Source organism: Melospiza georgiana, chromosome 13 (genome assembly GCF_028018845.1).
Source record: "Melospiza georgiana isolate bMelGeo1 chromosome 13, bMelGeo1.pri, whole genome shotgun sequence".
Lineage (NCBI taxonomy): Eukaryota > Metazoa > Chordata > Aves > Passeriformes > Passerellidae > Melospiza > Melospiza georgiana.
This window is the reverse complement of record NC_080442.1, coordinates 952,004-971,960: the sequence shown is the minus strand read 5'-3', so window position 1 is coordinate 971,960 and position 19,957 is coordinate 952,004. Positions and strand designations below refer to the sequence as shown.

Below are 19,957 nucleotides of genomic sequence, written 5' to 3'. Positions count from 1 at the left end.
TTATTCCAACTGACTTACAGATGAGAAGTTCCTGTGCTCTTTTTTTCCCCAAACCTGATTTTGTGGCAGTGAACGAACACCCATAGGCTGCGTTGGTGTAACTAGGAGTCTGAAACACAGGGACCAAGCTGTGGCTTGTTACTGCTCTGCTCTTCCGGCACCAGGTGGATCCATCTGCAGGAGGAACAGGGAATGTGCAGAGCCCAGTGCTGGGGCTGCATCTCTGTGCTGCCGTCAGGAGGGGCTGAGACATGGCCCGGGGTGCCGTGGGCAGAGTGCTCTGACCCCGGGGCTGCTGCAGTGCAGTGCAGCGCAGCTTGTGTCTGTGCTGTGTCTGTGCTGGTCAGGAGGGTGCCTCTCTCTGCCTGCCCCATTGGGTCACACGAGTGATGGTTGTAAACATGCACGCAGCACAAAGCATGTGGCCTGGGCTGGCTTGCATAAGGCTTGAACGTATACACGTGTACCAAGGATGCATCCACCTCCTCCTTCCTGGTGGAAAAATTATAGCCAGCTCTGTGCCTCTGGCAAAGAGAGGGACTAGAACAACAGAACAGAGTGTTCTCCTTTTAATAAAGGAGAGAAAAAGCCTAGAAAGAAACTGTAGGTACTTACAGAAGGCTCCTGTAATAGGGGCTTCCCCACGTGTCTTACAGTGATGAGAAAGCCCAAGGACCACCAAAAGCTTACATAACTCACAAGTAAATGACAGCACCATAGAACAAAAATCCTCACTTGACCTTCTTTGTCAATTCACTCCCACATGTCAGATACCTGTGTTTCTGAGCTCTGCACAAGTTTAGATCAGCTTTTGAAGTTTGTGGCAAGCTTTCTTCTTTCTTTTACCTAGTGCTGATGTTTTCTTGGGTTTGTTTTTAAAAGCAATTTACTGGATCTCTGGTTTGTAAAGTGCAAGTGCTTTTAAAGGCCTGGGTTCAGGCATTTCTGCTCTACTGGAAATTTAGCTTCAAGCTGTAACTTAGCTGATATATTGTACACTAAAATGTATTGAGCAGCTGTGTCTCTAGGGAAAATCTGGAAAAGGAAAAAGGCCAGTATTTTCTCCATTATAATACTAAAAATAATATTCAGTTTGACAAGGGTATTCTTAATAAAATATGCCGAAGTGGCAATTCAGAATCAGTGTACATATATATATCTCAGCTAAAGGAAAACATATGGATCCTTCAGGTTATTGGGACATGTTGGTTTCACATGCTGTTTAGGCTGACTTGCAGAATCCCAGAGGTGGCAGAGGGTTTCATGCAGCTCATGTGTGAGCATGTCATCCAGTGTAACTGGAAGAGTGTTTGGAGAACTGAAATTTTCAGGGACTGATGCACAACCTTGACCAGTCATTGTTTTTGTGGTGAATGGCATTGCCCTTGGAGTTCAGTGGTGAACACACTTGTGCTTGCACTGCAGTGACAGACTCCATTGATGGTGCTCCCAGCACTAGAAATGAATCAATGTACTTACCAAGAGTTGGTTTCTCTGGAGGGATCAGTTGTGATGTTGGAATGGTAGACATTTCCATGGTATTTCAGGTTGAATTATTATTATAGGGTGAAATGCATTCAATTGGAGCTCAATATGTGCAATACTTTCAGTCTCAGTGACAATTACCTATTGACAAACATGAAAAAAAGTGGTTGAAAGTTCTGTCATATAGAAACAAAGAGCAGAAAAAAAGGGTAACAAATTATGTACAGGAAAACAGGATTAAAGACAGCATCTTCAGTTTGTTTGGTTTTTAATATTCCACGTTCCCTAGTAAAGCTTTAATAAAAGGAGTGTAAGCAACAAAGACTGGTGCCTTCCTGCTAAGATTGAGCAGGGGCTTTGTCTCAGTGTTTTGCCATGTTTCTGTCTGCAGCCACTTTGATAGGAGCTACTTGAGACTTGTCATACAGATGTCCTTCCTTTGTTTACTTCACCAAGTATCTGTGCATGTGCTGAGGGACTCCAGCATGAAACCTTTGAGTAAATAACAAATTGGTAAAAGTCCAGCTTTAATTAAAAGGTGCCCAGCCTTTCCAAGGAGCTATTTTCTTTGCAGCACTGTTAATTAATCCATTATGTGGCAACGTAAAACTAAAATAGTGTGCTCACTGCTCTCAAATGCCTCTTTAGAATGACTGCATCTTTGCAGAATCCTTGTGAAGTAGGTATTACACACACAGCAGCTTGTGTTTGGGCAGTCTGTGGCAAAAGGATGAAATGGACTTCAAAGCAAGCAGCTGCAGAGTGGTGAATGACGTGCACCTCTCTGGAGGAGACAATAAAGTTGTAGCTGTGCGTAACCTTCCAAGCTTGCTTTGGAGCTGGGCTTACTCAGGAAAGAGATCATACATAAAAAGTGCTTTAGCTTTTCCCCTCCTTAAGAATCTATATCCTGCACAAAGTTGAACAAAACTTGGGCTGTCAGCATCAAACTCACTCTCACAATAGCAGCAATAGTGACAGCAGCACCAGGGCAGTGACCATGCCTCTGTCCTAGTGAGGCACCTCAGGTGCTGTGTCTGGTTTTGGGCCCCTCGTGACAAGTGACATTGAGGGGCTGGTGTGGGTCCAGAGAGGGGCAGCAGAGCAGGGGAAGGGTCTGGAGCACAAGTCTGTTACTGGTTTTAAGTCTGATAAGGAACAGCTGAAGGTGCTGAGGTTATTTAATCTGGTGAAGAGGAGGCTCAGGTGTGACCACCTTGCTTTCTACAACTCCTTGATAGGAAGATGGAGCCAGTTGGGGGTCAGGCTTCTCTCCCATGGAGCCAGCAACAGGACAAAAGAAGATGGCCTCGTGTTGTGGTAGGGCAAGTTTCAGTTGGATATCTGAAAAAAAAATCTTTACTGAAAGGTTGAAGATTTGAAAGGGTGGGCAGGCATTGGATTAGACTGTCCATGGAAATGGTGGAATCACTATCCCTGGAAGTGTTCAAAAGGGTGTGTGAATGTGGCACTTTAGGTTTAGTGGTGAACACAGTGGTGCTGGGATGACGTTTGGGCTTGATGATCTTAGAGGTCTTTTTCCATCTTAATGATTCTGTGAATCTTTAAAAAGCTTGTTAAGAAATTGTCCTTTGCAGGAGAAACTGTTCAGCATCATGCTGTGTATTTTTAAACACACACACACACTGGCAAGGCTGAACATCAGAGCCTGCCACTGTCACTCCAGAGAGCAGAACAGGGTGGTAGCTGTTAAATCCTCCCTATTTTGGAGAACTATGACAACCCAGGAAAGATAGGAAATCAAGGTCTATAATTAGTTTTATCTCATTTGAAAAGAGCTAGTCTGCCATATGTAATATGGGATATGTAAAATCAGTGAATAAAAAGTGTAATTCCTTTACATGTTACAACACTTTTTTAATGAACCGCTTCTTGCTAGTTACTGGTTTTTGTTTATTTCTAGGAGAGAAAAAAAAACCAACAAAACCTTTAGTTTTAACTTCCTTTAGTTGACTGTAGAGCACTTGAACTTCTTTTCTTTTAAGTATGCTATCCTTGCTATCCTTCAGAGTCTTTATTTGCTCCATCAGTTAACAGCTCCTTGACTTGTGTTTTGCCATGGCACGGCAGGGCTTTTTCAGGAGGAGTCAGCAGAGCAATGCCACGTACTCGTGTCCTCGGCAGAAGAACTGTCTGATCGACCGCACCAGCCGCAACCGCTGCCAGCACTGCCGCTTGCAGAAATGCCTTGCTGTGGGGATGTCTCGGGACGGTAAGCGCTGCTGGGAAACGCTGACACGGGGGCTGCTGGCCTGGCTGCCCAGCCAAAGCCTGCAGTTACATGCTAACTGTGCATTGATAGTTGAGATCATCGAGTGAGTTTCAGATGTTGCCCCATATTTTTCTATGTTGTATGCTAGGTGTTTTTAGATGCTGCTGTATACTCAAATATATACAAATCAGGGCATGTACAAAGTTCTTGGAGTTGTCTTTTTTCTTACTTACCTATTATAGTTCTCAGTTAAGAGCTTTGTCTCTGGTCATTTCGTGAAGATGTAGTTTGTTTTTCTCATGCTAATATATTCATATATTCATTGATATATTCTCTATACACTCATTCCAACTTAAGTGACCTCCTGTAGTTGCAAGTAGCGCTGCCTGGAGCATGGGTCCGGATCAGAACTGCTTCACAGTATCAACTGAAGTTAAATATGTGTATAATGAATAATGGAAAAAATACAAAGAAAAAAATGATGCAGTGTTTTTTCAAAGATGGAATTCTGAAGAAAAGATGTTCCAACGCTGTTAAATATTAAGCTCAAAATTGCAGCTTGAGTAGTGATGAAAGCCTGCCTCTGCCAAACAGTTGCTTATGTAATTCAGTCAGAACTGGCTTTGCAGCTGAGCCTTGCACGCCTCCCCCACAGATGGAAGGGAGCTGCCACCACTCACCCATCTGAAGATCTGACTCAGTCTTTTCCCCTGCCACAGTGACAGCAGCGCTGCGTGTTCTACAAATACATACACATTACTCTAGGTGCATGAGGCCTTATCAAGGAGATTGTTCCCAGATTACATTTACTTCTTGAATTACATTGTCTTTATTTTTTTTAATTGGCCGTGAGACTAAAAACCTGAAACAGTTGATTATTAATGATACTTTTCCCGACATGTTTGTTTTCCTGTAGAAAAGCTGAAGGCAGTAGTTGCCTTTCTAAGGATGAAGCTTTTACAGCAGATACAGGTCCTTGAAATCCCATGCTGCATCCTTGACAATTCCCTGGAAATTCCCAAACCAGTTGCTGCTGGCTTACAGCTAATGCTTCTCAAAGTTGTAGTAATGCTGTGGAGATGCATGCATGCACTTGTGTGCACACACACAGACACACAGGTTTAACAATTACTCATCTACTAAGCATTTTTGCCTGTCACAGAGGCACTTTGGTGGCAGGTTTGGTGGTTCTTCCCACATGCTTTAGTCCCAATCTCAGTAAAGCTTGCTGTTGATACACTGAGAGAGCCCCCACATGTTGGCACCACACTCTAGGGTCACTCCACAGCATGAGTGTACAGCTGGTAGGAACTGGACAGTTGTCTCAGGCCAGTGTGTTCTGGTTTAGCTTCTGCTTTTCTAGGTAGGGTTTGAATGCTGAAGAGATGCATCTGTCAACCTCAACGCACATACGAGAGAAAATCTTTCCAGCACAGAAGTGGAAAGTTAATGAATTAAGTTAAACCAGTGACTTCTAATGGTCCATTTCAGTGGCATGTCAAGACAGTCTTTTAAAGAGCAGGCACCTGTGTACCTGTAATTGAGAAGTGGTTCTTAGGTCTGTCCATCCTGCAGGTTTGGGTTTGTGCTGTATCCTTGCGTGTAACGCTGAAAGCCTCACAATGAAAAGGCAGTGGTGGGTGTGTAGAGGTGTAATCTCTTGTGTGTCTGTGTTTCAGCTGTGAAGTTTGGCCGAATGTCCAAGAAGCAGCGGGACAGCCTGTACGCCGAGGTGCAGAAACACCGCATGCAGCAGCAGCAGCGCGATCACCAGCAGCAGCCCGGAGAGGCAGAGCCGCTCACACCAACATACAATATCACCACCAATGGCTTAACAGAGCTACATGACGACCTCAGTAATTACATTGATGGGCATACCCCTGAAGGTAGCAAAGCAGACTCTGCAGTTAGCAGCTTCTACTTAGACATACAGCCTTCTCCAGATCAGTCGGGTCTTGATATTAATGGAATCAAACCAGAACCAATATGTGACTACACACCAGCATCGGGCTTCTTCCCTTATTGTTCTTTTACAAATGGGGAGACCTCTCCAACTGTGTCCATGGCAGAATTAGGTAATGAGAGAGAAAAGCTTCCGTTGTAATTGTCTTAACAGTACCCTTTGGATGAAAGTGGCACGTGTAGCCAGTGATAGTGAGAATGCTGCTGCAGGAGAGCTGTGGGCATGGATGGGCATTCTTGTGTGAAGTGCACAGCAAACACCCTGATTGATCTCAGGGCACACGGGAACTCCTTTCTGCTCTGGACTGAAGCTCCCTGGGGACTGGGGTTAACCAGTGCTGCCAGTGTTGCTTTTGCTTTCAGTGCTTGCTGTAGAACCCTGGGAATACTGATGAAGAAGGTAATTTTTAGTGTTGAGAAAACAGGGCATTTCTTTATTTGCAGATTATTTAAAAAAAAATGATCTCCTTTTCATTACCTCAATACTGTTAGTCCTAACAATAAGTGATGAGGCTGATTTTCTTCTGCTCTTTACCTGAGGAAAGCACTGGGCTAATCTGAGGGCAGTTCTTGTCACTTATTGAAGAGGATCTAGCCCCAAATACTGAAGGACATTTTTGAATGTAGCAAGTTTTGATAATTTCTCTAAGAGCCTTATAACAACCACAATAATTAGCACATTTTACTTTAAACTTTTCCCTTAATGATTACACTAAGGCTGAATTCCACAAGTATGACTTGTCAACAGCTGAGACTGGAGTTAGAGTGTGCTGTGTTATAAACAAAGTGGAACAGGACATCAAAGAACTGGTTTCGTTATTCCATTACTTATGTAAGCAGCCAGGCATTTAAAATTGATTCTTTAAACTTGCTGAAGCAACATTTTTTCTAATTATTTTATTATGAAAACCTAAAAATAGTTCAAAAAATCAGGTATTCCACACTAAAATTTTGTGTGGTTTATTTTATGTTCTTTTGAGAAGTTTTGCAGAGAGGAAGTCACAAGAAGCTTGCTTTTTAATGTCCTTATGTTGCAGAATGCTGCAACAATGTAATTTGTCCTGACAGCCAAAATGTTGTGTCTGGCATCAGTTCAAATAATTTCAGAGAGGTAAAAAGGAGAAGAAAATGTCAGGACAAAGGCAGCACTACGAGCTTTGTCTCAGTGAAATGACTGCTGATTTTCTCATGGAAGGTATTAAAAAGATCTACATTAAACCCACCAAAAAAAAAAAAAAGAGTTTTTCCTTTGCAGGCCCAGTGTTGAGTTTGGACCACTGGCCTAACAAAGTTTGTCCTGTTGCTTACCTTGATTTACACAGTGCTTTGTTTAAAGCCTGCACAGCGTGATTGGGGTGCCCAGCATGAACATTACTGAACAATGTTTGAAGAATGTTTGTCTGCCAGACGAAGGTTTCAATTTAGAAAGGTGTGGCTGTTCAATGAAAATATTTAGGTGTGTGCTGAAACGCAGTGCCAGAGTGAGGCAGAGGTTTGTGAATAACATGGGAATATTTCTCCTCCTGCATCCTGCAAGGGCACAGGGATCATGCTGTCAGCTGCTGCTACCAAGAACAAGTGTTTAACTATACACTTGTTAAAAAAAAAAAACAAAACTGCTCTGAAATACATCAAAGCTATGGTGACAAAGTATAAATTCCATTGTGTTCTACCTTACTGATTGCCCAGGTAGCACATATAATCTGCTTTTATTTCATCTGTATGTTAAAGACTTTTCAGGCAATATCTTACTCAAACTACTGACAGACATTGGTCCAGCAGTTCAGTTTGTGAGGAGCTCTTTGATCATTACCAAACAAAGCCAGTTTCACTGAAGACCCAATAAGGCAGTCCCTCAGAATACCTCCGTGTTGTAGTGACCACCATTCCTCCTTGGTTTGAGCCTTCATTTTCAGTGGCCAAACAAAGCAGGATTCTGTGAGACAAGTCCCCAGGCCTCTACTTGTCACGTGCTAAAATAGGAGAACGTGTCCACCTGAAGGGTCAGGGTAGGAAAGGGGAAGTTAAATAAAAGTGGAACTTGGGTATCTAAGTTCTGTTCAGGCTTTTGAAAGTGTTCCTAAACATTTATGGAACCAGGTTTTATTAATAAATGTAAATCTGCATTATGCATCTTTTAATCAAGTGTAGCAGCAGAAAATAATTCTATTTCAAATTAAAAGATATGGAACTTTTAAATCATGTGCAGTAAACTAGGTGACTACTCTAAAGCTGAAGGAAAACAACCCCTAGTGTTAGGGATTTTTTAGTGTGTTATCTTAGTCTTCTGGATTCTCTAATAGATGCATTTTTGTGATATTTTTTAAATTTTATGAGAGTAGGGAAAAAAACCACTTTTCCCTCCCAGGCAGCCTCATGGAACCAGAGTCCTGCCTGAGAGAGTGCTAGACAGGTGGTGCCTGTATTTGCCTATTGGAAAGCGATGGCACTGGCAGCTCTGCCTGCCTGGCAGTGCCCTTCTGTCCCGTCCCTGACGCGCCCTGCGTTCAGCACGGCCTTGTCCAGCGCTGTGCGCTCGCTGGAGGCGCCATCCCCCTCTCCTTCCCACAGTTCCTGCGCCTGTGGTCCGTGGTGTCCTTCTGGGCCCGGTGCCGGGTGTGTCCCCGCGCTGCCGGGTGCGCCCCAACGGTGCCCGGTGCCCGTTGTGCCCCGTGGCGTCCGTGTACGGTGTGCCCCCGCGGTGTCCGGTGTTCCCCAGCGGTGCCGGGTGTGCCTCCGCGGTGCCCGGTGTGTCCCAGCCGTGCCCGGTGCCGGGTGTGTCCCAGCCGTGCCCGGTGCCGGGTGTTCCCCCCGGTGTGTCCCCGCGGTGTCCGTGTCCCAGCCGTGCCCGGTGTGTCCCAGCCGTGCCCGGTGCCGGGTGTTCCCCCCGGTGTGTCCCAGCCGTGCCCGGTGCCGGGTGTTCCCCCCGGTGTGTCCCAGCCGTGCCCGGTGTGTCCCAGCCGTGCCCGGTGCCGGGTGTGCCCCGGCGGTGCCCGGTGTGTCCCAGCCGTGCCCGGTGCCGGGTGTTCCCCCGGTGTGTCCCCGCGGTGTCCGTGTCCCCCCTTGGCGCCGCTTTGTGCCGGTGCCCAGCTCTGGTCAGCGGCGCCCTCTGGCGGCGGCTGCGGGCGCGGTCTCCGGCCGCCGTTCAGTGGCTGCGCCTGCCGACGCCGGTTCCCAGGAAAGTCAAAGCAAAGCGATTTTCTCTCTCAGCTCACCCTCTCCCCTCCCCATGTTGCAGCTGAAATGTACGAGCTTTTCTCGTGTCTGAAGGTATGGCTTTGCATTTCTAACGCGTGTCGCTTTCTGCTCTTTCTTTTAGAACATCTTGCACAAAATATTTCCAAGTCACACATGGAAACTTGCCAGTACTTGAGAGAGGAGTTACAGCAGATAACATGGCAAACTTTTCTGCAGGAAGAAATTGAGAACTATCAGAACAAGGTATAAAAGCATGCCAAGATACGGCATGGTTTCTTTAAAGCATGGTACTTCCATAACACACTGCAAAATTCACTTTTTCACTGCTTTCTCCTTACTATCAGGAATGTATATTTCTGTGTGTTTAAAAAAATAATACACTAGAATCAAAAGCAGCAGTATGGTCACGACATCTTTTGCATTTGTGATTTTTAGAGGTATAGGAAAAGGCAAAGACATTCTCCTAAAATCTGTCTCTGGTAAAGGATAGGAAATAATAGGAATTTTTTCAATCCTACTTGGCATGTTATTTTCTTCTCTTAAATTGTCATGTCCTGGATCGACAACAACAGAAGGCGAAGCCACCAAGTTTGTGATGTTACGTGCTGTGCTTTAGCTGGAGTTTATAAACACAGAGCTCCAGCAGATTTCCAGCCTTGGGGGTTCACTGTAATCCTGATTCATGCTCCAGTTGTCCCTCAGTGTTTGGCTTTTACCTGTGGAGCAGCAGCACAGTGCTGCCATGCCACCAGGCTATTGTAAGGTCTAATCAGTGTTATTTCCAACGTGCTTTCTATCCACAAGCTGCTGCCAATTGGCTGCTTTTGGAAAATGGCCTTGGGAAGCACTGCTGAAGCACACTGTTCTTTGAACATATTTTTCATTTCCACAGAAAAATATTTAACCTTTTGGAGTACAATTTTTTCTACTTTAGGTGATTTCATTCTGCATTATTTTCAACACTGGAAAAACTCACTACTTGCATGTTTTCCTTACGTTTTTATCAAGATGATCTTCATATATGGACATATTTACATGTATTCTTCTGAAGATGAGCTAGGTTGATAATTTGCGTTCTGTACAAAATACAGAAGCTGACAGGAAAAATATGATCATGCCTTGTTGGTGTAAATTGGCATTTTATTTTCATGCAGTGAATAAAATTCCCACTGAAATGACCAGACTTGTAACACTTTGACATTTTTGGCTTATGATAAAAGTACTCCGAGCTGGATCTATTGTGACACGACTGAAGAACTCTTCCATGGTTGCATTGTCACTCACCCACACGCGGCTCTGGTTTTGAGGTCAGACTGCAGCCAGGAGTGTTGGAGGGAACTCACTCAATTTGTTGTTTGGTTTTCTTTAGCTCAGTTTACTTTCTGACAGTGAGCTTTGGTTAGTAATTTTTTCATTTCTCTTCTCTCAAACAGCAAAGGGAGGTAATGTGGCAGTTATGCGCAGTCAAAATAACAGAAGCTATACAGTATGTAGTGGAATTTGCCAAACGCATTGATGGCTTTATGGAGCTGTGTCAAAATGATCAAATTGTGCTTTTAAAAGCAGGTATGTGGGTCAGCTTTAAGGTCTGCTTCTATTAGTTTTGCCTGAGGAAGGTGTTACATGTTACATGCAGTGGTTGCATACACATATATTTATATGCAGTACAATGGTCTTTTAAAATTAAATAATGGAAAACCTTGCAAAATTTCTGTCTTTGAAGTAACATCATCTTAGTTATTGTGGGGAGAAGGAGTTCAAGTCTATCTAATAAATTTTCATTATGGATAAAAGGAGCAATGAGTGTGTTAAGATGTAAAAATTGGATTTAATTTTTTTTTTTGATTGCTAATAGTGAATATTTCAAGGTAAAAATCCAAATTGTTCTATGCAAGATATTGTAAGAGTAATTCAGGTTACAAATACTGGACCAAGTTGTTAAGGCTTGGTGAACACATATATAAATGAGCTGCTTTGGCTTCAGAGACTTCATTACTCTAAAAAAATGACTCAAGTTCATTACCATTAACTAAGTTGCTTTAGCAAAAACTTCTAAAGGGGTTTATGGGAATTCTTGTAATTCTACCAGCAAACCAAACTATGCTTTGTTACACCACAGCAACTTACTACACTACTAAACTGACAATGAATGCAGAGCATTGTTATTAAATTCTCAATTGCTCTTTGCAACTGCAGGCTCTCCTTCCTTAGTCAAACATCCCTTGTTTCTGTTATAGGGTCTTTAGAGGTTGTGTTCATCAGAATGTGCCGTGCCTTTGACTCCCAGAACAACACAGTCTACTTTGATGGCAAGTATGCTAGCCCAGAGGTTTTCAAGTCCTTAGGTAAGGAAATGTGAATTGTTGTGTCTTACAAAAAAAAAAAAAACAAACCCCAAAAAACCAGAATAAAAATAATACGGTGGAAAGGCAAGGGAAAACAGCTGCTTTGAAAAATCAGTCTATAGTATTCAAATAAAAGAGTTCTGGAGCTCAGACTGCTGTGTTCTGGCTCTGTTTGAGGCCAAGCTGATTTCAGGAGGTAAAACAGCTGAAGGCTGTGCAGTAAAGGACTGTTGGTGCTGAAGTGCAGTATTTTGATTAGGGTAGAGCTGTTTGGACTCACTTGTTGAGAGAAGCCCAGATTTCATATGTAATGTAATGTTTCATGTATCCTGTTGGAAAAGGCAGCAGATTTTAAGCTAATTTGGGATATACTGACGTGATTGCTTTGAAGATGTTAATGGTGTTTTAAATTTTGCCAAGTCCGGTTATTTGCTGGTAAAACACTGTAAATAATTTTTTAAAATTAAACTACATATAATTTTGAAATTTTTTCCTGTATATTTTTGTTAATTTTAAAAGGATCTATTCACTGGGTATAGATTTGGGCTGTAAGCTACTTTGTAGGCAGTGAAAATACATCAGTGGAGAATGCTGGACAATTACTGAAGTATTCTCTGGCTTTCTAAAACACCTCAAGGTACAAGGTCAGAGCACAAACAGTTCTGGCTTCTGAGGAAATATAACTTGGATCTGTTACCAGCTGTATGCAGAAGTTTAGGCTGGGGAGGCTGAGGAAAACCTTTGTCTCTCAGGTTGTGATGCTCCTCAGAGCAGGGCTCACTTTGCAGACTGTACCTGCATGTGTGACAGCAGCAGTAACCTGAATAACCTGTGTGAGCAAGAGAATGGGTGGAAGGAGACAGAGTTCCTGTTGTGCATGAACCGTGTTCAGTCAGACCTTGGCTTCTCCCTTTGCTTCCTGCATGTCCCTGTGTGCCTCTCTTCCCCCACTCTGTGTGCTCAATAATCTTAAAGTCAGAACTTCTTCGCTCCACACTGACATGACAAGGTTCCATTTAGAACAGAAACAAAGGTAGAGCAATTTTGAGCTTGAAAGTAAATGGCTTGAGATTTATTCATATTCACCCCATGAGAACCCAGCGTAGAAAAGATACAGTGTGCAAAACTTTGTCAGTCTTGGTTGCCAGGATGTGGGAGCTGGGAACTTGTGGGAGTGGAGTAATACCCTCAAGGATGAGTGAGATCTCACTGCCATCACTTCACAGTCCTTAAGAAGAAGACCACCTTTGAAGTGTTTTACATCTATTTCTCATCTCCATCAGAATAAATCAATAACTCTGTAGCACTGAAGTAGTTTTAAACAATGTAACAAGAGCTTAGCTTTTTTTTTGCAGGTTGTGAAGACTTCATTAGCTTTGTGTTTGAATTTGGAAAAAGTTTATGTTCTATGCACCTGACAGAAGATGAGATAGCTTTGTTTTCTGCGTTTGTTTTAATGTCAGCAGGTAAGAGATGAAGATTTCCTCTAGATTTATCTGGTAGGGGTTGTTTTTATTTTCAGGACTTTTTAATTATAATGTTACAATTATCAGATGTTGTGGAAATATCATTGTGGACATTTTTTGAGTGTCTTCTCCTCACCAATTTTTTTTATTTTAATAATCACATTAAAACTATGAATTTAGGAACCCTTTTGTTAAATTGGAAATCCTAATCTAAGCCCATATTTTCCACATTTTCACCTTGTTGAGGACTCAGCTTCTTTGCAAAGGCTTAAATGCATTTGAGTGAGACTCATGAGCCAGTCCTGGTGAGAGGTAGTTACTGAACTCCCATAGGCAGCTGTCCATGCATGTGAGCTTGCAGCTGCTGCAGCACAACAGAAAATTTCCAGCAGTGCCATTTTAGTGTGACTGGGGACACTGAGAATTGTGGTGCAAGACATCCAAGTCACCCCAAAAGTCAGCCTGGGTCTGCCATGCCTGTGGCTAAATTAACTTAATAATCACAAGTGAATGTGCACAGTGTGCTCCAGGTCCTGGAAAGGCTTCTTAGGTCAGGTGGAGCAAGGTACTGGGGCAGAAAGTCAGTTTGTGCCTGGCCTGACACCTGAGGAAGGAAACTGTGAGTTGAGACTGCACCATAATGGTCTCATTCTGTTAGCAATGGTGGCTTTATTGAGTCTGCCATAAATATGTTCTCATGTTGTTGGCCAGACAGGAAGTGTGTTAGCCCTGTGTCTTAGCAACCTACAAAACCCTACGGTTCTGTCACAGCTAATACTGCTTTTCTGCCAGGAAGTTCAGCCGTAGGTTTTTTTAAAATAGTTGAATCTTTGCATCTGATTTTTCTGTCAGTTACTGTAAGTTCTGTAAGTTCTGCTGGCTTTCTCTAAGTTCTGTAAGATCTTAGCAAGATGATCCTCTCCAAGTAGTTGTTCATTATATGATCTATTAATTTCCAGTAAAAAGTTGCTAGCCTCATTTTGTAAACACCCTGCATTTTACAGATTTTCTTGCAAATGAGTAATAGATCTTACTCAGATGCATTGCATTCTCCTAAATAAGGGCTTTATAAAAGTAACTTTAAGTGCATGTAATAAATATATTTCAAAACCTGTTAATTTTGAAGCCCATTTTCTATATGAAAGTATATGACAATTGGAAGGAAGGTTGCAAATAGGAAAAAGGAATCTGTAACAGACTTAGTACTTCCTGGTGCACTGTGATCCATGTGTGCATTACTAGAGGTTTTAACTCCATTTATATTCAGATCGCTCATGGCTTCAGGAGAAAGTAAAAATTGAGAAACTCCAACAGAAGATCCAGCTAGCACTTCAGCACGTCCTACAGAAGAACCACCGAGAAGATGGAATTCTGACAAAGGTAAGGGTCATCCTGTGCCATGGCACAGCACTGTGAAAGAGTGCCTTCACCTGAGCACTGCCCTGATTATGGGGTAAAGCTCATGCGCAGTTAATTGATTTATAAACCCAGAATGCTTTCTTCAAAATGGAGCTGCTCAGTTGAACCTTGTTACTTAAACCTAGAAGAGGTGAAATGATGATGTTCTAGGGAACAAGGTTGCTAATGGTCTGAAAGGGAGTATTTTTATATGGAACTTCATGAAAAGTGATGAAGGTTCTTATGATAGCTCTCCTACACAACACTCCTGCCACACAGAATACTATTTCAGTGCCACAACATGCATGCCTTAGTATTTGTGGAATCTCTGCTGCATGACAATTAAGTTGTTATAACATGCAATGCACAAACTAAACTTGCTTTGCCAACTTCCATGAGAAGTTCCCCACACAGCCTTTTTCTCAGTTCTTCCAAAAGTGATGCCTAGGGAAACGAGGCACTACCTACTCAAGTATCTTCATGTAATTTCTCAGAAATGAGAAACTAGTGTGATGTTACAAGAAGTAAATCTGAAGAACTGGGGAAATATAGGCACTTTACCTTGCAGAGGTAGTTCCTTTTACACCTCTGCACAGCCAGAGCTTATGCTTTGTTTCACACCAAAGAATTACTTACAATAGAAGCAGGATGGTCCAGCATGGGCTCTGCAGATTTTCTTAATTTCAAATCCTGGGTCATGTAATTTTCTCTCAGTGTATGCTCTGGATACCTTTGTCAGACGAAAGAGTCTTCCATATGCTTTGATACGAATATTTTACTCAGTAACTTCAGGGAGCACCCTCATGATATTTTAGAAGTATATTTTTTTACCTTATTTCAATTAAGGTAAATAAATCTAATCTATTGCATTGCCAGTTCCCTCTATAATATTCACAGTGGATTTAAAAGCAGTTGGGATTACCTTCTTCCAAGAGGATAATTTAATGAGTGAAGATCCAGCCCTGAAATACTTGTTTTTCAATCCAGCAAGGAAACTTAATGCCACATTTTCCTGAGAACTTAAAAAATATTATTTCAAAAATAGCTGTGAGTCCATTACTTAAATACTTCCAGCAGATATCCATGACTGTGCATCTGAAATGTCCTTGTTAAGTTAATAATTTGGTTTGGGAGAGCTTTAATCCTTACAGCAAGATTGGGAGGCCTGGTTCCATGTATGACCATATGACTTGTGTTCATTTTTTTACAGTTAATATGCAAAGTGTCTACTTTAAGAGCACTGTGTGGACGACATACAGAAAAGCTTATGGCATTTAAAGCAATATACCCAGACATTGTGCGACTTCATTTTCCTCCACTTTACAAGGAGTTGTTCACTTCAGAGTTTGAGCCAGCAATGCAAATTGATGGGTAAATGTATCACCTAAGCACTTGTAGAATGTCTGAAGTACAAACATTAAAACAAAAGAAAGGAAAAAAAAGGAAAAAAAAAAGAAAGAAAACCAAGACACTTTATATGGCCCTGCACAGACCTAGGGAGCCAACACACTGCACATCTCTTGGCGGTCGGGGTCAGGCGAAGGATGGGAAACAATGAAACAAAGTTGAACTTGTTTTTCTCATGCATATGATTTCCATTATGCCTACAAATATGGACCCTTTTTCTGTCTCAACTTCTCAATCCTTGACCTCTGTTTACACAGACTGAGGGTACTAATGTCAGAAGGTTGTTTTCTCCTGTAGTTCACTGCCCAGGCTTTTGACAGAACAATCAATTTGTTGGTCAGAACAGAGTCCACCTAGTAATCAGCGACTGGTGTGCATTGCAGAGATTTCAGCATCAGTTTGCACAACTTGCTCATTGTTTCATGAAGGACGATTTTTTTTCACCTACCACTGTTTGCCAGTAGACAGAACGGCATGAAAAGGGTCCATAGCAATAGCAACAATAGCATTATAATATATTACAGGGTAAATGGGCATGAAGACTATATATAGCAAAAGAGATATTGTTTATATATTGTTTTAATTAATATAAAATGTAGTTACTGGTATAGCTTTTCTTGTTGAATTGATAAGGCACTTTCATTTTGCACCTTTTTCTTTAAATTAAATGCTAGCGTGTTCATTGTTGTGTTGCATGTGCACCAGAAATTCAAGTTTAACTGAAAAAGGTTTGGCAGGTACTGGTACATTGGGAGGTATTTATGCTGCTGTTTTCCATGTTACTTTTAAAGAGAGGCTGGTCATATCCTGAAATGGTTAGAGGTTTTTTTAAAGAGTTGAAAATAACAACAATTTTCTACATTAAAATAATCTTTTCAGAAGTTAAATTCAAAGGTACTTTTATTTTCAAGTCTTTCAAACCGGAATGTTTCAAAGTCAAAAGCCTCATTTTCAAAGGTTCTGAGTTTCCACTGTCAGAGTTGAACTAATTAATTACAGATCATTTACAAATGAGTAACACAGCATCTTTGAAAATCAGGCTATTAAATAGTGTATTCCTGCCCACCATAAATCCAGGTTTGAAAGTATTTATTCAAGTCTGTATCTACAGTAAAAGTATGTGTGTATTGACATGCTTGCAGAAAAGTACTTTTTACATGTAATATTACACATACTTTTGTACTCCATATTGTAAACAATGCCTTCCAATGCCAAGCTGTAGCCTGTCCAAATCCATAGGTTTGTCTTTGGCTTCAGTGAGATGAGACACACTGACCCCTGTTGTTCCAGCATCCAGCAGTTCAATTTCAGGGAGCTGAGCAGAGAAGTCTGTTCTCTCCTTGTTTAAAAAGATGCACTTTAAAGTTGATCAGATGGGAACAAACTAAGAAAGGAAAGGCATACTGTTGCTAGAAAGCATTAGTTTGTACTCAGTACAAGCCTGGAAATCATAAATATCAGAAACCTGCATTCTGTAATTCTGATTCCTGTATCACATAAGCAACCAATAAGCTGAATCTTGCAGTGTTATTAATTACCATTCCCTTCAGGAAGAATTCTATCTCTGAGCAAAGTTCTGAAGGAAGCAGGTTCACATAAACAACATTACAAACTGTGGGTGTTTGGGCCAGAGGTGTAGATTTGGGTTTGGATGAGATGCAGATGCATAACTGGATCCCTGTAGGCCATCACACATATAGTTTGGATGAAGTACCTAAGAAAAAGCTGGGAACATCAAAAAACGAAAAGGAATGAGACAGAATGTGCCCTACTGCTTTAACTTCCAAGGGTAAACAGTCTCTTACATAAGTTACAGTTGTTGAGAAGTAACAAGTGAATAGAAGCACACCTAAACCTGAGTATTTTAAAAAGGAGAGTCAGATCAGCGGGTTCTTATTAGCAAAATATAGGTTTATTCTGTGATTTGAACATGTTTCCTTTGGGGTCAAATAGAAACATTCATCTATGACCCTTATTAAACATGCCCCAGTGTAGCACATCAGGGGAGGTTACAGCTGTCCCTCATCTCTAGGCTTTGCAAGGAGGGCGAGAGCACAGCACCACACCTCCTCCTCAGAGCAGTGAGCCCTGCAGGGTGGGAGGGGAGCCCTGGGGTGCAGCCAGGAGAGGCCTTTTGGAAAAGCTCCATAGAGCTCTCTTGTTCCTGCTCCATCCTGCCTGCTCCTGAACAAGTGGCTCACAGCCCAGCACGGGCTCACTCCACTCCCACTGAAACACTTCCTTGGGTCATTGTTTACTTTATTGGAGTAACTGGCATGATATGGTACTTGCATTCTAATGTGTATTCCTATTTTTGAAGCACCTCTTTAAACTAACAAATGTTTTCTGAATGTGACCAGCCTTAGGTGCTAGTCCTGTAAAGATCAACTAAACTTAATCTCAGTGTCAATTAATGGAGAAGTAAGACCTTACTTTTTTAGAGAGTGAGATACACCTCCTACTTCTGACAATGTAGACTACCAGGCAAAATATTGGGGATTAGTTTTCAGTCACATCCTGTTCTTACCTTTTCATGATGAATATTAGTGCTTTGCCAGGTATCTAGGCGCCAGTGGTTTTGTTTGGATTCTGTTTAGCATATTTACATTCATAAATCATTGACAATATAAGTCTTGGAGCATTTAGTAATAAAATACATAACAATAAAAAGGTTTCAAATAGGGCCTTAGCTGAGACTGATCTTCCAGGCCAGAAAGCACTGTTGTTTTTGTTTGTGGGAGCTCATGTGTACTGGGACCTTGTTAAATCAAGCTGAACATTCACACCCCAAGTAACTCTGTGTTCCTGGTCACAGTTAACAGCCACTTGGCAATAGAGTAGAATTTTCGGGTTGCCCTTCATGAAGAGGGATAAAAACAGCAGACACACTGATCAGACACCTGTTGCCAAGGGGGTTTTTATGCAGGGGGACTCAGAATAACACCAGAGTGGCTGCTTGGAGATGGCCGTGTAAGAACACAGCACAGCAGGGGAAATGCCCTCTGCAAAACCCCTGGGACTGTGGCCTGCTATCAGATGATCAACCAGTTAAAAACTGGAGGTCAATGGATATTCACATGAGTATTTTCATCATCTGCCCAGTTCACTACAAATAAAAACACTAGGATAACTAAACATAATATTTTAAGTTTAGATGACCTAGTCCTTAGAGCCTGCAAAGATATTTTCCTTGGGAGTTATATGTGTCCCTGGAGATGTTTTCTGGCTTTTTAGGAAGAGCTACTAGACTATACTGTCACATGAACCACCCTAATACATGTCATCACCTCCAGCGTTGTTTGACGTATGGAATTAGGTAAAAAGGGAGGCTGTTTTTAAGTTTGGTTGCTCTTTATTAGCTTATCTTAGTATGAATACCAAGATATCTGTCTATGTGCACCTGTGTGTGTGAGAGAGTCCGTTGTGTGCGCACATGAGTGTATGCGTGGGACGTGTGAGCGGCTGCTTCTAGGCTGTTAAGTGTCAATGGAATAAAGAAAATGTATTCAAAATACTTAAGTCAAAAATAGAAGGTGGTAAAAAGATTTATTCTATACAAAGCCTTGTCTGGACCACTTTAGAGAGACTTCTATTTTTTTAACCCTTCTATAAATGTTTGATGGCACTTGAAATATTCCTGCAATAAAATGTGATTTGTGTAAACATTAAAAAAAAAGATTTTGTAATGTGAAACAATGAAAGAAAGTAATGTAATTTTTCTAAAAAACAAAAAAAAACCACAAACGAACGAACTTTGTATTATTTTCTTGATGGAATTTGTCTATTTGTCTTTGGAAAACTTTTTATTTCATTGAATGTGCCATAGTAGAGGTGCGTTTTTCTTTTTCTTTCTTGTTTTTTATTTTTACATTTTAGATTAAAGGAATAGCTGTGTTCCGACATTCCAAAATGCAAGATGACATAGCAGTCATGATTAAAAGGTTTGATTAGTAAGCTTCAATCATTGTTGCTTTTTTTGCACATGTTCTTCATTCCTCTACAGTGCAATATGTACATAGAGCACTTGCGGGTGTAACCTTGATCCCTCAGGGAAAAATACATATTTGTACAGGATTTTTCTTTTTTTTGCCTTTTTTCTTTTCTTTCCTTTTTTTTTTTTTCCTTTTTTTTGCTAAGGAATGTCGATTGAATCACTTGTCTGTTGTTGAGGGGCAGCCAGATAATAATCCTAAACCACTGTCACAAAACATCGATTGTTTAAATTTTGTGCCCTTTTATTATTTAAAAAAGAAAAATAAAAGTTATTTTCTGACAGTTCTTTGTGCTGATTGGTGAAAAAAAGGGTAAATAGATTAAGCACCTTATGATTGACTTAACTGTGAATGACAATCCATCTCGTTATCAACAAGAGAAGCCCTATCATTTTGGAGCTGGGGTTAGAAGTCAGAAACTAATGTGCTCAGGGATCTTCTAAAACTCTTCAACAGGGTGGCCAGTACTGC

At 41.5% G+C, this 19,957-nt stretch overlaps 1 protein-coding gene across 2 annotated transcripts in view; it reads left to right on the top strand.

Annotated features, from left to right (window-relative positions):
* Positions 1-17,520, top strand: part of RORA (RAR related orphan receptor A) — a 358,823-nt gene extending 341,303 nt beyond the window's left edge. For both annotated transcript variants that reach the window (XM_058033480.1, XM_058033481.1), the window contains 8 exons: positions 3,577-3,718; positions 5,398-5,793; positions 9,000-9,121; positions 10,312-10,444; positions 11,116-11,223; positions 12,579-12,689; positions 13,957-14,069; positions 15,298-17,520. In XM_058033480.1, the coding sequence (XP_057889463.1) occupies positions 3,577-3,718; positions 5,398-5,793; positions 9,000-9,121; positions 10,312-10,444; positions 11,116-11,223; positions 12,579-12,689; positions 13,957-14,069; positions 15,298-15,462 (1,290 nt within the window). In that variant the 3' untranslated portion in view covers positions 15,463-17,520. The remainder of the gene's footprint in view (positions 1-3,576; positions 3,719-5,397; positions 5,794-8,999; positions 9,122-10,311; positions 10,445-11,115; positions 11,224-12,578; positions 12,690-13,956; positions 14,070-15,297) is intronic.
* Positions 17,521-19,957: the final 2,437 nt, after the last annotated feature.